Raw genomic sequence first — 23,353 nt, 5'->3', positions numbered from 1 at the left:
CAGTCTGAAACACCATCTAAAACACCTTAATGCCTGTCCCTAATTATTGAACAAAAAAACAAGTAAATATCTTGTACACTCTAATGCATTATCAACATTTTGCATTATCAATGAGTAATTTTTTGCTAATGTTTTAAAATATATTTGCAAAAAAAGTTTCATTGTTTGTTTTTTTCTGTCATGGGAGTGGTCCTGTACGATCCAGCCACTGTGACTTTCCACTGGGGAAGTCTTTGGCTTCTTGTTGTAATTCATGTACAGTACATATCAATGGTTGTGACTCCACTGCCAGCTGATAACATCTGGTTTTCACATGCTCCTTGACGCACATTGTTTTTCCTGTAGAACACACTCCAGAAGGATGTGCGAGCACTTAAGGAAAAAAAACTTGAAACATGTTCAGTTCTGTAAGCTAAGGTTGTTCTGCGGTTTACGGCACACCACCCGTCAAACATTTTGACTAGTGGTTTGAGGATATTAACTACAATTCATTGCTTTAAAACATCAACGCACACCGAATGCATCCCAAAATTTCAGTAGTAACCCATCAACGTTGTTTGTAGCCTACAGCAAGTTTCCTCACAAGATTTAACAGGGTCTGATAAAGAGAAGTCAATGTTAATGCAGTCTTTTGTGTACGTGCACAGAGGAGCTTTTGTTCGTCTACAGACTTCATTGGGATTTAGGGTGACCCTCAGCAGATCAGTAGAGAATAGTAGCGCTCGAGTGCTATTTTGTAAAGCCAAAGGCATAAAAGAATGGCTTGTTTGAAGGAGCTCTTCCCTGATGAACGGATACAAACCAGAGGCTGTGTTGATGGCTAAAGGTCGTCTCTAAGGAAGCAGCTGTACAGGGGAAACTCCTTCCAGAGCAGGCACTCACTCTTAAGGGTCGAGCTACTGATGCACTCTGTGACCCTGTATCTTATGGTTATCCTGAACATGATTTTTACAAAGTTGTTTGCTTGTCGCAGTGATTTTATTTGCCCCTGCTCTTTCTTCTCTTTCCTCACAGATGAGATTATGCAGCAGGAGATCAGGCCATTACTGGCTGTCGATATAATTGAACAACTTCACAGGCAATTTGCTCTTCTTTCAGGTGAGATTTGAATGTCTATTTGCTCTTTAGGTTGGGATAAAAAGGCTTTTTGTTTTTTCAAAAGCAATGTACTTTCCAGCTCTCTTTCTGTTGGTGATGCTTTTGAACTTTGACCCTTTCTCGGTTGATCGGAAGAACGTGGGTCAGGTTTCTGTGGTGGCAGCTAATTGATGCTAATGCTCACAAATCACATTATGTCAGTACTGTTGTACTATTCCCAGCCCTCCATTTCCTCAGATGCTCATTAGCACTCAAAACCAGAGAAAAAAGACTTCTGCGGTCTCGTTTTCCCATGATGAATATTATATAAAAATGAATAGAGAAATATCCAAAGGACTTATTGATGATAGTTCATTTTTTTTATGACAACCACACAGATCGTTGTTTCACTCAATATGTCAAATTCATACAAAAACTCTGCTGTCTCTTTCACTGAGTGAAATTAAATCTATCACAAAAACATGATTTTTTTTTTTTGTTATACCAATACTATGCACAATTTATCAACTCCATATTGATTATCTGCTGATATTTTCCAATTTATCAGTGTTGGTCGCTATTGGATATTTAACTGTGCATGTTTAAATAGTTTTAAACCTTTAAATCTGCTCCTAACTACTAATCTTCAATTAATGTTAATCTTTAAAAACTTTTTTAATAATTTAAAAGCAAAGTTAAATGTAATCTTTAGCAAATTTCAAAATCAATATCCGTTTTTCATATTGTAACATTTTTATCTTTAGAAAGATGTGTGTGCGCAAAAAAAATATTATTATTTTTTTTTTAATAATTTCTGCCGGTGAGGTTGTTCTGTAATTATTTAAATATGTTTTTATTAATTTTACGCAAAATAATATGGAATTTTAATATGGGCCATTTATTGGTTATCAGTCATAACTTGAAAACAATTATCTGCTTATCTGTATCAGCTAAATACATCAACTAACATAATCATTATAACATGTTTAAACGACAAAATAAGTTTAATAACGCGTTTTAAGTTGTCCTTGTTACAGTGTAATTATATATAGTAATATTAATTAACTACATGTGCTTATAGGGTTAGGGTTAGACTTAGGGTTTGGTTTAGGGTTAGATGCATGTAATTATGCATAATTTAAATATGCAACGTGTACATATGTAACATTTTACTGTTCCAAATTAAACCAGTTTATTTAAATTAACACTTACAGTACTAAATGATTTTTTTTTTTACCCTGTTTGAACCTAAATCTTTTTTGTTTACCAGCTAATGTTTCTAGCCACTAGGCTACGCCACCGTCCTGCTTAAAGGAATAGGAACTTCAAAATGAAACTTCTGTCATCATTTACTCACCCTCAAACCTATATGAATTTCTCTCTTCTGCTGAACACAAAAGAAGATATTTTGAAGAATGTCGGTAACCAGACAGTTGATGGACCCCATTGACTTCCATAGTAGGAAAAAAAATACTATGGAAGTCAATGGGGTCCATCAACTGTTTGGTTACTCACATTCTTAATGTTGATAAGACAACATGACAACTTTATTGTTACTGATGAAAATGAAACGATTAGGCAACCGGCACAGATAAAAACACCTGGTGACAGCTGTTTGCGACACATATATTCTATATTGACTCTACTTTTAATGAATTTTAACCAGCCTTGGTTGTGAAGTTGCCGGGTGGTACTGAGGGGTAATTAACTATGCAAACCAATTAATATTAACTAATAAAACAGAAGTGTTTACTGCTTTTAGCACATGCAGGGTGAAACAGGGTGGAAAAACTTACACGCTGAACTGATGTAAGTGGGAGGGACATCATAAATACAGACTCGCTGCTCTTTAGAGAGCTTTTCCATTCCTTCCCATCCCAGTCAGATCTCCTGAGGCCTGGCTTGCCTCCCTGTCTTCTCATCTGCCAAGAAGCCTGCACCAGCCATCAAAACCGCACGGGTTACGTAATGTTACGGTTCAAAACAATCCCAGCATACTCTGTGCAATCTATATAGCTGACGACTCTTGTCTCGAGTGCTGTTTTCCGCTGAAAAGCATGGTGTCATCCATTCGGTCTCTGTGAATCGCAGGGGACGATCAGAAATTAAATGTCCTAGGTGTCATTAAAATCAGTGAAATCATTAAACCACAAAGTACACTGTACCAGTCAAAAGTTTTGGAATGGTAAGATTTTTAATCTTTTTAAAAGAAGTCTCTTTTGCTCACCAATTTGCTCTACATTTATTTGATTTAATTTTTAAAAAAGACAGTAATATTGTTAAATATTATGACAATTTAAAATAAATGTTTTCTATGTTAATATATTTTAAAATGTAATTTATTCCTGTGATCAAAGCTGAATTTTCAGCATCATTACTCCAGTCTTCAGTGTCACATGATCCTTCAGAAATCATTCTAATATGATGATTTGATGCTCAACAAATATTCATTATTATTATCAATGTTGAAAACAGTTGTGTACAATTTGTTTTCAGGATTCTTTGATGAATAGAAAGTTCAAAATAGAATCTTTTGTAACATTGTAAATGTCTCTACTGTAACTATTGATCAATTTGATTAACCCTTGATGAATAAAAGTGTTATTTCTTATTTCTTTCCCCCCAAAAAATAAAATAAAAATTCTTTCTGACCCCTTTTGAACGGTAGTGTTTAATGTTACAAAAGCTTTCTATTTCAGATAAATGTTGTTCATTTGAAATTTCCATTCATCAAAGAATCCTGAAATAAAAATGTAAATAACTGTTTTAACATTGATAATAATGAGAAATGTTTCTTATCAGATCATCATATTTGAATGATTTCTGAAGAATCATGTGACACTGAAGTCTGGAGTAAAGATGATGAAAAATCATCTTTGATCACAGGAATAAATTACACTACTATATATTCACATAGAAAACAGCTGTTTTAAATTGTAATAATATTTCACAATTTTACTTCATTTTTATTGTTTATTATTAAATAAATGCAGCCTTGGTGAGCAAAATAAACTTCTTTTAAAAACATAAATAATCTTACCGATCTAAAACTTTTGACTAGTGTAGGTTTTACATTGAAGACAGATGAGATGACGGATGCGAGCTGGCGGATATGTGTGGTTTATACATATAAATGAAAAAAGAAACATTCATAAATATATATATATATAAATAGATAAAAAATCACCTATACATCACCCAAGTGAGGAGTTGTGGCATCTAAAGTCTAAAAATGGATGAACATGTGACATCTGAGTGGATCTGCCTTATTACTGCAAACAAACACATCTTTCTCCAGAATTCCCCTCAGGAATGAACACAATGCACGAGAAGAATCCCTGTTAAATGAGGCGATTACATATTCACACTGACAGGGACAGTGGCGAATATTTTGCTAAAAATAAGTAAATAGCAAAGAAAATAGTACATTTGGAGATAAGTCAGGCTTCGTGATCCTAGCAGGGGTTTTACTGTTTGAGCTCAAAGTGAAAATATGACAGTATGTGTTCAAAAAAGACACAATATTTTTCCCTCACTTTATTTAGATTGTCTCTTGTCTCCATTTAAACAGAACACATCATACAAATTGCAGATACCATTGATTGATAACATGTACTTATAACCCTTATAGGTTATAAATTCACAAACATAACCATGCAACACAGGCACCTCCCCCTTCATAATAAAAATGACAAAATATGAATCAAAAGTATAAATATGTCCCTTACATATTAAATTGTATCAAGTAAAATTAAAACCTAACACAAATATGACTCAAATGTACATCAATAATAATTAATTTAATGTTTTTTGTAGTGTAAACATCATAACAAATGTAAGTATATGCACTGTAAATGTGATCAGTTAAAAAAAAGATAGGAAACCTGTTGCCTTAAAATTGAGTAAATTAACGTCATGCATTGCAATGTTATGTGAACTTTACTTGACAATTCCGCTTAACTTATTTTTTTTCAATTACGCATGGCTTATTTATTTAATTTTAAGGCAACGGGTTTCCTCACTTTTTTAGGTTAATTCAACTGATCACTTTTTACAGTGTGTAAGTATGAAAATATATACAATTTATGTAATTAAAGGTCCCTTTTTGTCTAATTTGTTGTTAACAATTTAACAAACACATTTTTAAAACAATATGTAGTCTGATAATATTTTATGGATGTGTCAGAACTCATCTCATAACTCTGTCGCCCCCTTGTGGTTGAGATTGAGTTGTGGTTCTTATTTTCTTAAATCAAATAAACATATGAATTAAATTGAAATAAAATCAAATATGATATTTTAATGTGAATTAAAAGTCAAATAAAAAGTAGAAGCATGTGATGAATACTTAAGGATTATTTTGAGGACAGTTCCCCATGTATGTCCCAATGAAAGAAGTATATTTGAAAGCTATGCCTTAAGTGTAAAGAAAAAAATAACTAGGTCATGGTTTTAATCCCCTCACACCTGGTTTCTGCTGCATGCACTTTCACACCATGTGCATAGTTTCCGTTTGAGTGTGAATGGTGTCTGTCTCAACACCAAAAATGAAATAAAAATAGACTTGGTCTGTGAACAGCGAACTTAGCCATAGGGCTCATCGAGATTACAAACAAACGTTGTTTGAAAAGACAAATGTTTTTAAAGTGCCACAGAGTGCCATTTAATATTTCAAACCTTCTTTTTCTCTGAATTAATAACTGTGAATTAACTAGACACTAAATATTTGCAGGAGGAAGAGGAAAAGATGGATCTCCCATCATCACCTTCCCAGAGTTCTCAGGGTTTAACGAGGTGACGGATGAGGAATTCGTTAATGTTGTCACATACCTGACCAGCATACCAAGGTGAAACCTCATTTATCTTTGTCTTAAAGTTGTGGTTTCAAAGCCTGACCAGTCTGTTCCTGTTCTTCATCCTTCAGCATGGATGCTGCTAGCATCGGCTTCATCATCATCCTGGACCGCAGGAAGGACAAATGGAACTCAGCAATCACTTCTCTGTCACGGATAGCGGTTCGTACAAGCTCACTTTATGAAGTTGAAGTTACAACATGAACATGAAGTTAGAAGTTTCAACATGATGTTTACAGATACAGAAATAATGAGTCAATACATCATACTTCTTCCAAAACTTATTTTGTCTTACCCTGATTCACTATGGTAAGCCTATTATAAGTGTTTATATTTTAGACCTAGCAGGAGGGTTTTCGTGGGAAATTGCGTACATATTTCACTCACTCGTGTGTGAGGACGTGACAGAGCTCGTAATAAAACAAGAATCAACATTGGCTTGGCTTTTTTAGAGAGATGGCGAGAACTGAGGGATTTGAAATGTTGTAAATAGATGGCGTTTTTATCACTGTTATGGGTGAGTAAGGTATTTTATTGAACAGGTAAATTATCATATGTAGATCTCTAACAGGGTTCATTGTAAAGCATTATCTATTTTGAAGGGTCATTTCATTATGGTTGTTTTAGCGCTGTGCTGGAATTATTTTTTCATATTTTTAATCCAATTTAATATAATTTAATAACTATCAATATATATAATATTTTTAATCACAAATTATTTTATAAGCATAAACAAATTAAAAGAAAAGACTTTTAAAATTTAAAAGTTGATGTCTCCATTTGCTTCAGTGACAGCAGCGTTTACTAGTTTAAGTTTTTAATAAAAACTGAAAATGCTGAAAAACTTCAGCGTCTTTTTATTAATAAAATAATTGCAGTATATAAAAGTATAATTGTTTTACAATTTTTAAATACTACTTTTTTTACAGTACAGTAAGTTTTATTACAATAATAATAATTGTTTTGTGATTTAATTTTTTACAATGGAGTAACATAAAATTGCTATTGTTTTGGCCCGTTTTATTTTACATGTTCTTTTTTTTTAAATTACATTTTAAATGTAATATAAATATATTTTACCTTTATTTATATATATATATATATATATATATATGTATATATATATATATATATATGTGTGTGTATATGTGTGTGTGTGTGTATATATATATATATATATATATATATATATATATATATATATATATTAATTAAAAAAATTCATTTGAAAAGTTTCAAATACAGAATAGGTTGGAAGTATCACAAAGTATATATAGTTAATGCCACAGAATTGGTAAGGAAATGAGTCCAAGTTTTATTTTTGCTTATATGTTTCATTTTCTTTCATGACTAAAAGGGCTCCTTTCCAGGAAATCTACAGCTTGTTCTGGTTCTGAAACCTTCACGCCTCCTCCAGAGGGCCATTGCTGATGTCAGTATGCGGTTACATAGGGATGACTTCAAATTGAAGGTACCGGTAAGCATGCTTTTGTCTGTCTGGACCCTCAGCATGTCTGTTCATTCGCCATATGACGCGCAGGGCTCCTCTGGAGTGTTTGTAACCATGATCACTCATCCGCTAAATTATTAACACAACCTTGTTGTTTTATGCATGTCTGAAAGGGTGATAACAGCACTTTAGAAAATAGAGGTGCTTCACAGCTGCTTGTCGTCAAAGTGGTGGCAATGTGTGAATTCAGTAAATGTCACCTTGCTTTGACACATTGTATGCTAGTGCATGAGATTATCATCTGCATGCATTTTCTCTTGTGACGTTAAGGAAATGAAGATCGCACTGTGGTGTGCATGCCTTGATTTCACAAAATGTCATCTGCAGATGCATTAGATTTATAGTCATTTACAGGAATATTCCAGATTCAGTGTTAGTTCTGAAACTTTGTCTCTAATTTTCTTCACACTTCCTGCAAGTAGACTTAGACCTGCAAAGTATCCATAAGCTCGAATGGATACTTTGACAATTTTCAATCTGGTTTCCGACCGCACCACAGCACAGAGACAGCGCTCATAAAGATAATAAACGATATTCGCTTAAATACTGATTCAGGCAAATTATCAGTGCTGGTACTACTCGACCTCAGTGCTGCATTTGACACTGTCGATTACAACATACTTCTTGACAGGCTGGAAAACTGGGTGGGGCTTTCTGGGATAGTCCTAAAATGGTTCAGGTCATACTTAGATGGGAGAGGTTATTATGTGAGTATAGGAGACCATAAGTCTGAGTGGACATCCATGACATGCGGAGTCCCTCAAGGCTCAATTCTTGCACCACTCCTGTTCAACCTGTATATGCTCCCAATGAGCCAAATAATGAGAAACAACCAAATCGCTTACCACAGCTATGCAGACGACACACAGCTGTACTTAGCCCTATCGCCTAACGATTACAGCACCATTGACTCCCTGTGCCAATGCATTGATGAAGTCAACAGTTGGATGTGCCAAAACTTTCTTCAGTTAAACAAAGACAAAACTGAAGTCATTGCATTTGGAAACAAAGATGAAGTTCTCAAGGTGAACGCATACCTTCACTCTAGGGGTCAAACAACTAAACATCAAGTCAGGAATCTTGGTGTGACACTAGAGTCAGACCTTAGTTTCAGTAGTCATGTCAAAGCAATAACTAAATCAGCATACTATCATCTAAAAAATATTGCAAGAATTAGATGCTTTGTTTCCAGACAAGACTTAGAGAAACTTGTGCATGCTTTCATCACCAGCAGGGTGGATTATTGTAATGGACTCCTCACTGGCCTTCCCAAAAAGACCATAAGACAGTTGCAGCTCATACAGAACGCTGCCGCTAGGATTCTGAGCAGAACCAGAAAATATGAACATATCACACCAGTCCTCAGGTCTTTACACTGGCTCCCAGTTAGATTTAGGATTGATTTCAAAGTATTATTACTGGTATATAAATCATTCAATGGCCTAGGACCTCAATACATTGCAGATATGCTCACTGAATATAAACCCAACAGATCACTCAGATCATTAGGATCATATCAGCTAGAAATACCAAGGGTTCACTCTAAACATGGCGAGTCTGCTTTTAGCTATTATGCCAGCCGCAGCTGGAACCAGCTTCCAGAAGAGATCAGATGTGCTCCTACAGTAGTCACATTCAAATCCAGACTCAAAACACTTCTGTTTAGCTATGCATTTACTGAATGAGCACTGTGCCACTGTTCGTCCGACTGTACTGTACTGTATTTCATTTTATTTTTCTAAACTGTTTTAATTATTCTTATTTCTTTTTATTATTTTAATTTCTTCTATGTAAAGCACTTTGAATTGCCATTGTGTATGAAATGTGCTATATAAATAAACTTGCCTTGCCTTGCCTTAGAGTTGTCAAAATACAAACTTCGTTAGCAAGTCGGTACTGAATTTTTTAAAATGTGACGCTTTGAGCGCTGTCGAGCAGAATTCAAAAACACCTCTGACTGGCCATTGTGTCCACGCGCTCATCGGATATGTCTGTGATTGGCTAAAATGATCAACAAATTTTCGGGAGCGTTTGAAAGCACAAGCAGGCTACTATGCAATTCAGTAAGGCGGAATCGTACTTTGTTTGGTCGTGTCAAAAGCTAACACCATCCACCTTACTCTCCACACTTTATTTAGTCATTTTTTCTCACCATCAGACAGTGGTGGCATGAGTCAGTGTACTGTAAATAGCCTCTGCCAGTAAGTTGAGCTATTTGCAGTTGGTTTAAATAGACACTCTGCATTTTACAATGGAAGTGAAATGGGTTGGTTCACTTCACACAAGTTAACCCTTTCCCCGACATTGACAGAATTTTCCGGCTTTCCGTGTTTTCACTGTTATACGGTTGGGGACGCTATTACACATCTTCTGAAAGTTTACTGAATCTCCTGATCAAAACACAGGCGAAGAAGAAGCCGAAACAAGACGATATCACATGTAATGTAAAATAACACAATCACCAACATTAAACAGCATATAAATCAAAACTGCCTAATGTTAATGAGTGAAATGTCGACCCAGGACGAGCTATAGGACTGTGCAAGCATTAGGGGTGTTCATGGACTCGATCTACTCCATGTATTTTGTGTTTTGATCATTGTTCTGAATATAATCTGGATGTAGTCTTTGACATAAATGCGATTTTCTCAGCTTTTTTGCTCAAAATGTTGCTTTCTTTATGAAACTTACTTAAAGGGATACTTCAGGATTTAGCATTAAGCTTTGTATTAGTAGAAAACCTGTAGTATTTTCGAATTACCGTGCTTTCCACCCTCATTTCCATCCCCCTGAGAGGAAAGATTTATGTATTTTTTGTCTGGAAAAAATCCTCAGATGACGCAAAAATCGTCATATTGCGTCATCGGAGGATTTTCTGGCCAGAGGCTAAAGACTACAGCCAGTAGGAAGAGCTGTCCCGCATGTTTTCAACCCGCCCATAGAGGGTGGGATCTCACTCACAGAATGTACACACAGTGTCAGCCATCTTTCTTTGGAAGCTAAGCTAACAGGCTCTTGTTCTGTGGAGAAAACTGAGTAGTAGGAGAAAGCTGAATAGTAGGGGTTACCATCCTCTTTTTCCCGGACTTGTACGGCGGGCGAGATCGTTCAAAATGTCCTGGATTCGGCTTTTGCTTTCTGCGGTCTCCATTCATTGTTTACATGCACACCTTTTGTTTCAATCTAACTGAATTCATTCCGATTGGTGAATCTGAATGTAGTGTTTACATGAACGCTAAACAAGTGATCGGTTGATGTGCGTTTTACCATTGCTAAGAAAATTCCCGCTCCTCCGAGATACGAGACCGCAGCGTCTCAGTAAAGACGCCACCGGCCTCGCGCCGCTCTCCCGCGGCCGTCAGCCTCGTCCTGCTCGCCACAGTAAACATGATGAATGGCGACTGTAGAACGCAAAAGCCGAATCCCGGACATTTTCGGCGATCTCTAAATCCCTGGCAAACTCATCACGTAGGCTAGCCTTGTTGTTTTCAACCGCGCACTCTTACCGGTAGGCGTGGCCTCCTAAGGCAGCGAAGCAAGTGCATTCTGGGAGTTGTTGTCTTTCATCCACATAAGCCAAAAATACATTTTCTGGGTTTTCTCAGTCCAGAAAGCTCCAAATTCAATAATTTCTTCACATTTCTTCTACATAAATTACCTATTTTAAATACACATTCATCTTTCCAGAGGTGAAGTATCCCTTTAAAGGCAGGGTAGGTAGGATTTTTCAAAAAAAAAAACATTCCAAATTTGTTTAAACTGTCTTTATATACCAATACATAATTAAAATGTAAGTACTCTGAAAAAGAATAAAAAATCGAGTCTCTGTAGACCTTTTAATCTGCAATAAACACAGCTCATTATTTCCATTCACTCCACCCCTACCCTTCTGAGCTCCTTCCAAAGCCACGCCCCCAAAACACATGAACGCGCGATGCCAAACGCTCAGGATCAGCTGGAAGACGCATTTATTTACTTACTTATTTATTTACCTGAGACGAGTGGAGAGGAAGGAGCGCAGTGCATGCAGTGACATCATGTCAGAATCACATGTAATAAAATACCTAACTTTATCACTATAAATATAAACAAATAATATGGCTTTTAGTAGGCTACTCACTATCAAGCTAGCATATCGATACTGGTAAAGTTTTAAATATATTTTGTTTGATTCGGTAACGAGCTATATTTAGGCTATAGGTAACGAGCTATATTTATAAGGCAAAGCTAAAAACTGTTTGCATTGATACACGTTTTTCCATTACCATCAGTTACACTGGGATGATGGTGAATTTCGTGTAAGATTCATAATAGGCTACGGTGTTTTGCATGTAAGAGTTTCCATGATTGACTCTGATGAGGACTAACGTTACACTCCGGAGACAAGTAGCAGCTACCGCATCGTCGGTTCGAGGACAGGTCCGGGGTCGAGGGCGAAGCAGAGGAGGTCGTTCAAGAGTGCGGGCAACCAGGGTCCGAGGAAGTAGTTTTTGCCTTGTTTGCCTTCGCTGACTGCATATGCAGGTGCTTTGAATTTCGAATGCTCTTTCTCTGCCATAATTTTACTCTACGTAGGTTTCACGCCTCTCTTGCACTCCTCAAATCAAACGGGTGCACGCGCATATGGGCAGATCTTGTAGCAACAGGGGTGGTAGCCATGGTTGCGAGAGTGAGTGACAGTCGCCCAAACCAATCAATTGTTTCGTCCCGGATGGAAATAATGAGCTGTGTTTATTGCAGATTAAAAGGTCTACAGTCACTCGATTTTAATACTCTCTTTTTCAGAGCACTTACATTTTAATTATGTATTGGTATATAAAGACAGTTTAAACAAATTTGTTTTGTTTTTTTTGGGAAAAATCCTACCTACCCTACCTTTAACCACATTCAGTGTTGATAAAAAAAGAAGGCATGAAGCTAGAATAAAATGTATTATTTAAAAAAAAAAATTAAAGCAGAGGCTCTTTTCTTTCTTTTGATTATTGCATGTTCAGACAACAAAATCTGCGGGGAAATAATTTTTTTGTGAAAAGGATCAAAATGCTGGCAGTGGCTGGCAACTAAAAAATTTTAAAAAACGTGGTGGTGAACGAGTTAAATAGTACATCCACAAGACTTAAACAATATAATTGATTTCAATGTGATGACATGATTTTAGTGTGAAAAGTTGACAATTAAACTCTTTTGTGTAAAGTTATATAAAATGTTACCTCTTTGTTGCCATTATAATGTTACTGTACACCACTTACTTACTTACTTACGCATTTACTTCCAAACCCAGAATTTTCTTTTAAGCTTCCTCTGCAACTGTTTTTTTAACATATATTTTTTTACCATTTACCATTGTACCAGCAGCCTACCACAGGTTGTGAAAATACTAGGTTCTGCGAAAATGAATGTGTGTGTGGTCTGTGGTTGTAGCAATACACTAACACTGCTAACAACAGCGACTTTGTCTTTAAAGTAAGATAAGAGAAACAATTAGTTTCTGTTCCCAAAAAGTACACGCATTTCTGGCATTAATATACACTTCCATAAATATGTAAATGTTTTTTCTTTCTTTTTTCCTTCTCTTGTAGATTGTTATGCTAAATTCCCTGTCAGACTTGCACGGCTACATTGACAAAGGCCAGCTGACCTGTGACCTGGGGGGAAGCCTGGAATATTGTCACAGTCAATGGATTCACCATCGCACAGTGAGACGTTTTTTAAATGAATAAACAAAGCCTTAATTGGCTTATTAATATGACTTTAAATGAAAATATACTGTAGTATTTTTTACATATTTGAACGCAGTCTACCATTTAATTTCAAAATACCATATATAATATACTGTGGAGTTCAGTTTTCAGTGTTATGTAAAGTATAGAGTATATAATTCAAAATGTTGTGTCCTAGGCCATTGAGAACTTTGCGTTAACAGTGAAGAGCACAGCACAGATGCTTCAGCAGTTTGGAACAGACCTGGCAGAAACTGAGCTTCCCAATGACGTGCAGTGCACCAAAGATTTGCTTATCACACACACCGAAAAACACGATAAGCTCAAGGTAGCCATCCACATTTATGGAACAGTGCTTCTAATATTATCATATGATTTGTTTAATCCTTGTTGTCATAATTGTGTCCTTTATTTTATTGCTTGTGTCTGTGCAATTGGTCAGTCACCTTTTATCGGTTCATTGATATTCAGTTTCTCACATAGTGGAGCAACAAAACACCATCTGTATTCATCTTGATTATTTCTGTTTTTGCATATATCCAGATTCAATCAGTATTCATATGCCATATTTCTTCTTTCTGTATAGGAAGAGCTAAAATTGGCAGTAAAACAAGGTCATACTCTGCTGTCCTGTATCAAAGACCAGGCCAGCAAAACCGAGAGCCACGTTTTGAATCCAGATGAGGTAGAGAACCAAACAACCGTTGAGAGGTGTGTAAAAAGTTTTTCCCACACACAAAACGTTACACTGTTAATGACGATGGTAGCTTAAGCAAAACTAGAATGTAACACATTTCTGAGCCACTAAGTGATATTCCTACTTGACAGCAAAACAGAATAATCACTTTGTAAGGGATTTTAACCATCGGAAATGCAAATAGAGAACTTGCCAAAAAAGATAGTCACAGACCATTCTGATGAAAGACTGAACATTATTCACAATATAACCAGGAACATTAAAATAAAAGTTATTTTGATTACATATTGACTTTAGTGCCTTTTCCTCCATTTTTACAGCTCTTTTATCATGTGTTAGACTTGTGTAGTTCTTGTTACAGTTCTGTTATTATTCTTTAAAGCCTAGTGTCATCTAACCTTGCTCTGTGAAATCTAATTCACTCTAGCTCCTCTGACATTCACATTGTTAAAGCGTTTGTTTGTTTGTCTCAGGTTGTTAGCGCAGCTCGATGAGACTGAGAATGCGTTTGAACAGTTCTGGTCGAGGCATCACCTCAAATTAGAGCAGTGCTTACAGTTACGACACTTTGAGCAGGACTTCAGAGAGGTACGGTGCAATGGATGTGCTCAATTGTGCTCAACTCAGTAGGCAGCCATTATACTAAGTATCTCCAGTGGCGGTTGACTAGTCAATCAAGTTGAAATTGGTGTGTTTTATCCATTGCATCAGGTGAAAGTTTCTCTGGATGGCCTGATGGAAGCGTTATTGGGACTGTCTGACACCGGGGACTGTGTGGCCCGGGTCGATCACCTACTTGGGGAACTGAAAACTTTGGAAGACAAAGCTCAGGTCAAAATATTTTGAATCTAAGACCAGGCCTGTTATGCAAACCACCACATTCAGTTCAACAGTTCAACTATTTGTTTGTTTTTTTGCTGGTTAAACCACTAACCACCCCCCATTTTTTACAGACAGTTAATGTTTCTTTTTTTAAGCATATTTAAATCAGGATAACCACCATATGTTTTGAATGCTGGTCCCCAACATGGAATGTTGGTTTGCTGGTGTCACCACTGCAATTTCAACTAGCTTAACTCTACTAAATCAACCATCTTATCTAGAAAGACAATCCATACTTATGCATTGCCTTTGTCAAAATGATTAGAAAGCGCATATATATAAAGGTGACTTGACTTGACTGTTACAAGACTGCAAGTCAGGTAGTAATAAGGTAGTGGAGATGGTGGTCTAGTGGGTTAAACCACTGAACTGGTAAATCGAAGGTTTCTGGTTCGATCCCAGCAGTCACCACCAGTGTGTCCTTGAGCAAGACACTTTACTCCACGTTGCTCCAGGGGGATTGTCCCTGTAATAAGTGCACTGTAAGTCGCTTTGGATAAAAGCGTCTGCCAAATGCATAAATGTAAATGTAATAATAGTCAAGTGTACATCGTTCATATTCTGTTTATTGTGTTTACTGATCTGTACAGGAGTCCTTGGAGAAAGCTCAGCTTCACGCTCAGCATGGGGACCAGCTCATTCAAAGCAACCATTACGCCGTAGACTCAATCCTCCCAAAGTGTGTCGAACTGCGTCGGATCTGTGATGACTTCAACAACGAGGCCAAAAAGAAATGTGACATTCTGACCAAATCACTTGAAATCCACAAAGGAATCGACGAGGTTTGTGAAACAACTTGCATGCAGTCAAATTGCATACCACACAGCAGTGGCGTGCACAGACCTCCTCCGGGGCAGGGGCGGAAGGACCAAAAAGGGCACTTTAAAAAAAAAACTTTTATTTTTTAAAGCTGCAGTCCGTAACTTTTTGGTGTTAAAAATTATAAAAAAAACAAAACATAACCAGCCACTGTTCAAAACTATCTGCTTGCCTTAACTCGATTCAAATCGGTTAGCTTTTAATAATGATTTTAATTCCAGTGGTACTGGTGGATTTCCGCGGGGAATTCGAGCATGTCTTTGCGCCATTACGTTACATCTGTACACATAAAGAAGGAGTCCTGGCTAGTAGGCTATATTGCGTGTGAGGATGTTTAAGGTGGAGATTTATAGCCTTTTCTCACAGCACTTGAAATAATTAAACTTATGGCGGATCCAGAATGTTTCAAACGACAATCACCAGTGACAACTGGAGATTCACCAGTTGTAAAACCCAAAAGACTTCGGACTTCGGAGAGGCTAGAAAAAAATTGAGAATGCAACCGGGCCCATGTGAAAACAAGGATAAACATCGGCAGGGCTTTTGAAAGATGGCGTGAACGGGGGTTAAGTTTTAAATAGGAAAAATATCGAAACTCTTTGGTCATTTTTTTGAAAGAGATGCTAATGGTACTGTCCGATTCAATGATCTATGCTAAGCTATGCTAAAAGTGGTACCGCCAGACCCGGAGTTCGGCTGAATGGATTCGAAAACGGTAAGACTCAACTGTTTAACTCTGGGGGAGTTGTAAAATGAGCCTATTTCCAAAAAAAGTGGAGTATCCCTTTAATATTTTCAGAATTCTATGCTCATTGAGACAAAAAGCTTAAGTTAATTAATGAAATTTAAGGTATTTTTTAACATGTTGCAACCGTCCCTGGGTTGTGTTGCAACTGTCCCCTGGGTTGGGGTCAGTTGCAACATTTGGCTTCTTCCATTCAAATAAATACTGTGAATGATATGTCATATATAATCATCTTTAAATGGTATGGGTAATTAGCAGACAGATGCAAGTTTAATATATACAAATTTGGTTAGTCAAGTCCAAATAGTCTCTGAGTAACAGAGAAATGCAAAAAAAGTTGCAACTGTCCCCGGCAGTGGCGGAGCCAGGATTTTTTCATAGGGGTGGCCAGGCAAGGGCCAGCAACCAGTCTGGGGTGGCACAGAAATCTTAATTATTTTATCATAAAAAATTATTTGACTATAATGTATTGGACTGTTTTAGTGCCTACACAACTGAATAAAGTTAATTCGTACTGAATTAAGTTGGCTTGGAAAAGCCAACATACTGATATTGTATTTAAGCTTATTATTATAATTCTTAGCCAAAATTTCTCCACGCTACTCCTCCTAAACTGTTCAAGCTACAACCACTAAACTCAGACTAAACCTTCAAACTGTTCTGACTCGAGTTGCTTGCTCTTTTCAGACTGATCAGACTAACGGTTTTCCTAAAATTGCTGATCAAAACTTGGAAGAATCCCATAGACTTTCATTGCGGAATGTTCAAATTGAGCCAAGACTATTTCAACTTCAGCTGTATAAATTCAAATTTTGACAGTTGGAGAGGCTCATTAGACTCCATCAGCTGCCATTCTATATACTATTTCTAATTCACTGAGACTCATTTAAGCTTTCTTTCTTTCTTTCTTTCTTTCTTTCTTTCTTTCTTTCTTTCTTTCTTTCTTTCTTTCTTTCTTTCTTTCTTTCTTTCTTTCTTTCTTTCTTTCTTTCTTTCTTCCTAACTAATCTATCTATCTATCTATCTATCTATCTATCTATCTATCTATCTATCTATCTATCTATCTATCTATCTATCTATCTATCTATCTATCTATCTATCTATCTTATATTTCTTTCTTTCTTTCTAACTCCAAACTAAATTAAAATTTTGACAGTTGGAGAGGCTCATTAAGGGGGCCGCACACCGGACGCGCAGCTCAGCGCCGCGCCGCGTCTAGGACAACTCTCACCTGAAAATCCGATAACATCAGCAATTTTCTGATTTCTGTAAATAAATATAAAACTAAATGTATATTGCAGCACATGGTGAAGTCCGTATATACATTAACTACGATTTGAGACACATAAATGTAAATTTAATATAAAACTATGTAAATGGCGCTCTGTGGCGCAGCAGGATTTTGAACACGGTCCTGAGCCGCCGCAGACAGACGCCGAAAGGCGCCGCCGGTGTGTGTACTCTCATAAAGAATAATGTGTTCGAATTTAAAAGACGTGGCGCTGCGGTGTGCGACCCCCTTTAGACTCCATCAGCTGCCATTATTATGTACTATTTCTAATTCATTGAGACTCATTTCAGCTTTCTTTCTTTCTTTCTTTCTTTCTTTCTTTCTTTCTTTCTTTCTTTCTTTCTTTCTTTCTTTCTTTCTTTCTTTCTTTCTTTCTCGCTCTCTTTTTCTTTTCTCTTTTCTCTTTTCTCTCTTTTCTTTCTTTCTTTCTTTCTTTCTTTCTTTCTTTCTTTCTTTCTTTCTTTCTTTCTTTCTTTCTTTCTTTCTTTCTTTCTGTCTTTTTAACTAACAAGTAATAATGTGATACTTCAAACTACTTTAAACTTCTCGTCCAAACTTTTCCAAGCCATCTTAAAGTTTGTCTCGACGAACTGCAGATAAATACTGTAGTCCAAAGATTATTCAACCTGCAATGCGTTTTATATAATCAATGAACTCTTCAACCAATTCTGAGTTTGTCAAATTTTTTTTTAACTTTCTATATTAGTTGTCAAAATAAATAATTGCAACAGTTCTATCATGCCTAAATTAAAAAGGAAAACAAAAGTTTCCCTGGTTACGTTTGACGGTTTATTTAGCAACCCCAATCAGAATCGAGTATTCACCCAGACCATGGTATAAAATTTGTTATTTTATGGATTTAAAAATTATCCATTTTTGTTTGTCCTTTACAAATGAACGCAAAATGAATGCCTATCGTCTAGTACATATGCACAGTGCTCACATTTATTTGGACATTAAAACATTACATATCAGTTTGTGCCTTATAGTGTGATCTCACATAGCAGAATATTTTAATCCAGACACATGACGTATATATAACAAATACATGCATGCAGTTTTGACAGCTTTAATCGCCTTTTTGATTCTTACATGCACTGGCGGCGTTACGGCCACCCCTCTCACAACTGCTGTTTCTGTCTTTTTTTATTGACAAAAATTGCGTTTTTTAAAACCACAAAAAACGTGAGACTTTTCAGACGCACACTCCAACTTCACCTCAGCGCCAGGCGCAAGTCAAACGAGTGCGGAAATGTGCAAGTGCCGAATGAGCTTCAGCAGAACATCAGACAGTGATATGCACATAGTAAATATAGAGTAAATCTTTCTCAACTGGTGGGTTGCAAGACCGGTTTGAGTAAGTCGAATAGTGTGCAGTCAACAACAAACGTAATTCTCTTTTTTTCTGATGCTACTTTTATTTTAGAAGATGTGTGAAAGCTTGTGGCACTTCTGTCAGATGCTGAGAATAGGGCGTTGTCCTTATTCAGTTGGCTATCTTCGGTAAGATGAGATGTTGTCAGGCCAAATGTCAGTAAAACTAACTAACTTTTCTGTCATACGGCTGACCGCTGTTGTACTGTGCTTACGGTACGCACATCATGCGCAAATGCGGCGTGCTGTAGCCGTAGTTCTGTCATCAATTAACTCATGTAAGCAGTGGCGGAGCCAGGATTTTTCATTAAAAAAAATCATTAAAAATTATCCATTTTTGTTTGTCCTTTACAAATGAACGCAAAATGAATGCCTATCGTCTAGTACAAATGCACAGTGCTCACACTTATTTGGACATTAAAACATTACATATCAGTTTGTGCCTTATATTGTGATCTCACATAGCAGAATATTTTAATCCAGACACGTGACGTATATATAACAAATACATGCATGCAGTTTTGACAGCTTTAATCGCCTTTTTGATTCTTACATGCACTGGCGGCGTTACGGCCACCCCTCTCACAACTGCTGTTTCTGTCTCTTTTTTTATTGACAAAAATTGCGTTTTTTAAAACCACAAAAAACGTGAGACTTTTCAGACGCACACTCCAACTTCACCTTAGCGCCAGGCGCAAGTCAAACGAGTGCGGAAATGTGCAAGTGCCGAATGAGCTTCAGCAGAACATCAGACAGTGATATGCACATAGTAAATATAGAGTAAATCTTTTTTCAACTGGTGGGTTGCAAGACCGTTTTGAGTAAGTCGAATAGTGTGCAGTCAACAACAAACGTAATTCTCTTTTTTTCTGATGCTACTTTTATTTTAGAAGATGTGTGTGAAAGCTTGTGGCACTTCTGTCAGATGCTGAGAATAGGGCGTTGTCCTTATTCAGTTGGCTGTCTTCAGTAAGATGAGATGTTGTCAGGCCAAATGTCAGTACAACTAACGAACTTTTCTGTCATACGGCTGACCGCTGTTGTACTGTGCTTGCGGTACGCACATCATGCGCAAATGCGGCGTGCTGTAGCCGTAGTTCTGTCATCAATTAACTCATGTAAGCAGTGGCGGAGCCAGAATTTTTTCATAAAAAAAAATCATTACAAATTTTCCATTTTTGTTTGTCCTTTACAAATGAACGCAAAATGAATGCCTATCGTCTAGTACAAATGCACAGTGCTCACATTTATTTGGACATTAAAACATTACATATCAGTTTGTGCCTTATATTGTGATCTTACATAGCAGAATATTTTAATCCAGACACGTGACGTATATATAACAAATACATGCATGCAGTTTTGACTGTTTTAATCGCCTTTTTGATTCTTACATGAGTTAATTGACGACAGATCTACGGCTACAGCCCGCCGCATTTGCGTGTGATGTGCGTACCGCAAGCACAGTACAACAGCTGTCAGCCGTATGACAGAAAAGTTAGTTCGTTTTACTGACATTTGGCCTGACAACATCTCATCTTACCGAAGATAGCCAACTGAATAAGGACAACGCCCTATTCTCAGCATCTGACATAAGTGTCACAAGGTTTCAGACACAACTCAAAAAAAGAGACAGAAACAGCAGTTGTGAGAGGGGTGGCCAAAGGGGTGGCCAAGCTTAGACCAAGGGTGGCCACGGCCCCCCCTGGCCACCCCCTAGATCCTCCACGCCGAGGATTTCATGTGGGATGATTGAGTCAGGACATGATAGATGGGTGATTTCAAGATTTGTCAGAAGACAAATACTTTTACAAAACTGAAATTTAAAAAACAATAAGACTTGTTTTATGATAATATATTTTATTAAGTTTATTAAGTTTATTAACAGTTGTGGTCGTTTTTGGGTTGGGGTTAGAATATGAACAAATTAGATAACCTGCACAGTTTACTTTACTGTGATTTAACAGTCCAGGACAAATAGATGCATTAATGTGCATCTGTGTTTGTATGTTGGCAGGTGAACCAGTGGTGTGAAAGTGGAGTGTATCTGTTGGCCTCTCAGGCTGTAGACAGATGCCAGACCCAGGAAGGTGCAGAAGCAGCACTGCAGGACATCGAGAGGTACATGAAAACAGCCAAAGAGCAGCAGCTCAGTCATCTCAAAGACCTCGGCAACCAGTATGAGATCATCCTCTCAGAGCTGGTCAAGGTACAAGTGAAGTTAATTACAGTTGAATGCATTTGTAAACAGTGGATTTCATATATATATATACTGTATACAGGGCCACCTTAAGAAAACACAACACAACAGGGCTAAAGACACACCTTAAGAAAAATGTTCTTTTCACTGCTCCCATAGTGTATGATTGCAGAACAAATATATATGTTTTTATTGAACATTGATGGTGCAAACGATTTTGTGTGATAATAAAATAGATAATAAAAAGTGGTTTGTTTTGTTTAAAAATCTTAGAAATGTTTGAGGTGGCAAGGTTTGTCTTTTAAGCCCACACACGGGGTAAAAGGTTCACCAGCATGGCAAAAGGCACACAGTTTTTATGCAAATACTTTAGGCAAAAATATATAGTTTGAATAATGTCTAAGTAAATACTTGTTCAAAACAATCCCTTTAGCAAAGTTTGTACTAATTTCTGTTTATTTTGATAAATAAATGATTTTTTGTTTAATAAATATACTGTCATTAAAATATGCTAATATAAATATATTTTAAAAATACAGAAACAAAATTATTTTAAAAAGTAAAGATTCTGAAAGCATTGAAGGAGATCCCGTAATAATTTAATATAGATTTACAGTAGGAACAATACATTTATTTTATTACATGATATGATTAATATAATATTTTTAAATGATGGTTTCATTATAAACATGGTGATTATCTCTTAAGGTGGAAACCCAACCTAATACAGTATATTATATTTATCATCTGAATCTAACCATGTCATGTCAACAAATGGAAAAGTCAGCCAGCTATTTATTATAATGTTAATTATTGTGCCTTTCGCCCCGACAGCCTTTTACCCCAAATACCATACTTTTACATATTCTCCCATTATTGAAAAACTGTTGCTTTAATTACCTTGAACGAAACTGAAAATCATTAAAGGTTGTATCAGCGATTTCAGGCCCAAAAAAGGCCCAAACATAAATTATCACATTCATCTAATCTTTCCTAACGATCCGCTAGCTGCCCGCCCCATAAGCATGCCGTCAAAACCGCGTCTCTGTAGGCAGCCTATGGCTCTGAGATCTGCACACAAAAACAATTGGTTTCACCAACCACTCAAAACTGACAGGGGGTGGGTGCTGTGAGGTTTTGCGCTTGTGCACGACTGCACGCGAAGTCACTCCTCAGAACTCACAAACACATCCTAAGACATTGCACTGCACACACACACACACACACACACACACACACACACACACACACACACACACACACACCTCACTCCAGTATCTCCACCTTTCAAAAGCCTTCCCGATAACTATTCGTGTCTTGGAATAAACACGATGGTATTCCCTCGCCCTAATCCTCCTCCTCCTCTTGGGGATTGACTCAGCCATGTTCAATTTCTCTTGTTCGTTGATAGACGCTGGCTTCTTCTTCAGCTCCAAATTAGCACTGAATCGATACATATATATATATATATATATACTGAAATATTAATATATTCATCTTGGTATTTCGTAGTATTTGATGTCCTGTTGCTTTAATGATGGCAGCGCTTAAGCTTGAACTTTCATTATTCAATGAGTGACCTAGAAATAGTACTGAATATTAATAATTTTCCTATATATTAAATACTAAATAATGTTCTGTCAATATTTCTATGGTTAAATTTGGTTTCAGAATTCTGGAGCTCACTGTAGCTTTAATGATACTATTCATCTGCTCCTGATAAATAACTGGTATTTTATATCTTTTATCCCTTCCCATGCAGAGCAAAGCCCAAACTGCTCTTAAAAGGCTGGATGATGTTCAAGAGATGTTTGAGAAAAGACATGCGAGTCTGAAAAAGCTGTCTACAAAGCAAACAAGGCCAGTGCAACCTGTTGCGCCTCGACCAGAATCTTCACCAAAACGCACTTCACCTAAAATCCCGCCACCCACTGTAGCTGGTGAGTAAACCAGGTGCATGTTGACAGAAATGAATGCATTTCCAAACCGCCAGTGGTTAGTGGTATTTGCTTGTATACTTGCCACTCTCTTTTTCCAGAAGCATGTCCTCATTTCGAGTTGATAACCTTTTAGTTTGAGTGCAGTTTTGTTAAATGCACTTATTCTAGTACCAGTGCTCACATTTATGCAAATTTACTGATGTTTCTGACAGGAAAACATTAAAGGTGCATTAAGCAACTTTTCA

At 36.8% G+C, this 23,353-nt stretch overlaps 1 protein-coding gene and 1 long non-coding RNA gene across 13 annotated transcripts in view; one reads left to right on the top strand and one right to left on the bottom strand.

Annotated features, from left to right (window-relative positions):
• mcf2l2 (MCF.2 cell line derived transforming sequence-like 2) overlaps positions 1 to 23,353 on the top strand; it is an 84,758-nt gene that overhangs the window by 19,042 nt on the left and 42,363 nt on the right. For 10 of the 12 annotated variants that reach the window (XM_082156197.1, XM_082156203.1, XM_082156202.1 and 7 more), the window contains exons 2-13: positions 1,015 to 1,098; positions 5,810 to 5,924; positions 6,002 to 6,092; positions 7,288 to 7,407; positions 13,020 to 13,136; positions 13,339 to 13,488; positions 13,747 to 13,871; positions 14,331 to 14,445; positions 14,569 to 14,688; positions 15,330 to 15,521; positions 20,986 to 21,177; positions 22,931 to 23,108. In XM_082156197.1, coding sequence (XP_082012323.1) covers positions 1,015 to 1,098; positions 5,810 to 5,924; positions 6,002 to 6,092; positions 7,288 to 7,407; positions 13,020 to 13,136; positions 13,339 to 13,488; positions 13,747 to 13,871; positions 14,331 to 14,445; positions 14,569 to 14,688; positions 15,330 to 15,521; positions 20,986 to 21,177; positions 22,931 to 23,108 — 1,599 coding nt within the window. The remainder of the gene's footprint in view (positions 1 to 1,014; positions 1,099 to 5,809; positions 5,925 to 6,001; positions 6,093 to 7,287; positions 7,408 to 13,019; positions 13,137 to 13,338; positions 13,489 to 13,746; positions 13,872 to 14,330; positions 14,446 to 14,568; positions 14,689 to 15,329; positions 15,522 to 20,985; positions 21,178 to 22,930; positions 23,109 to 23,353) is intronic. The other 2 variants (XM_082156201.1, XM_082156198.1) reach the window with 1 other exon arrangement.
• LOC309488216 lies at positions 21,089 to 22,916 on the bottom strand. The gene is made up of 3 exons (XR_014202059.1): positions 22,404 to 22,916; positions 22,069 to 22,373; positions 21,089 to 21,168 (listed from the first exon to the last, which is right to left on the bottom strand). It is a non-coding gene; the product is annotated as an uncharacterized lncRNA (long non-coding RNA).

Source organism: Leuciscus leuciscus (genome assembly GCF_965113295.1).
Source record: "Leuciscus leuciscus genome assembly, chromosome: 23".
NCBI lineage: Eukaryota > Metazoa > Chordata > Actinopteri > Cypriniformes > Leuciscidae > Leuciscus > Leuciscus leuciscus.
Note: the sequence above shows the minus strand (reverse complement) of the source record. Positions and strands in the feature narration are given on the sequence as shown.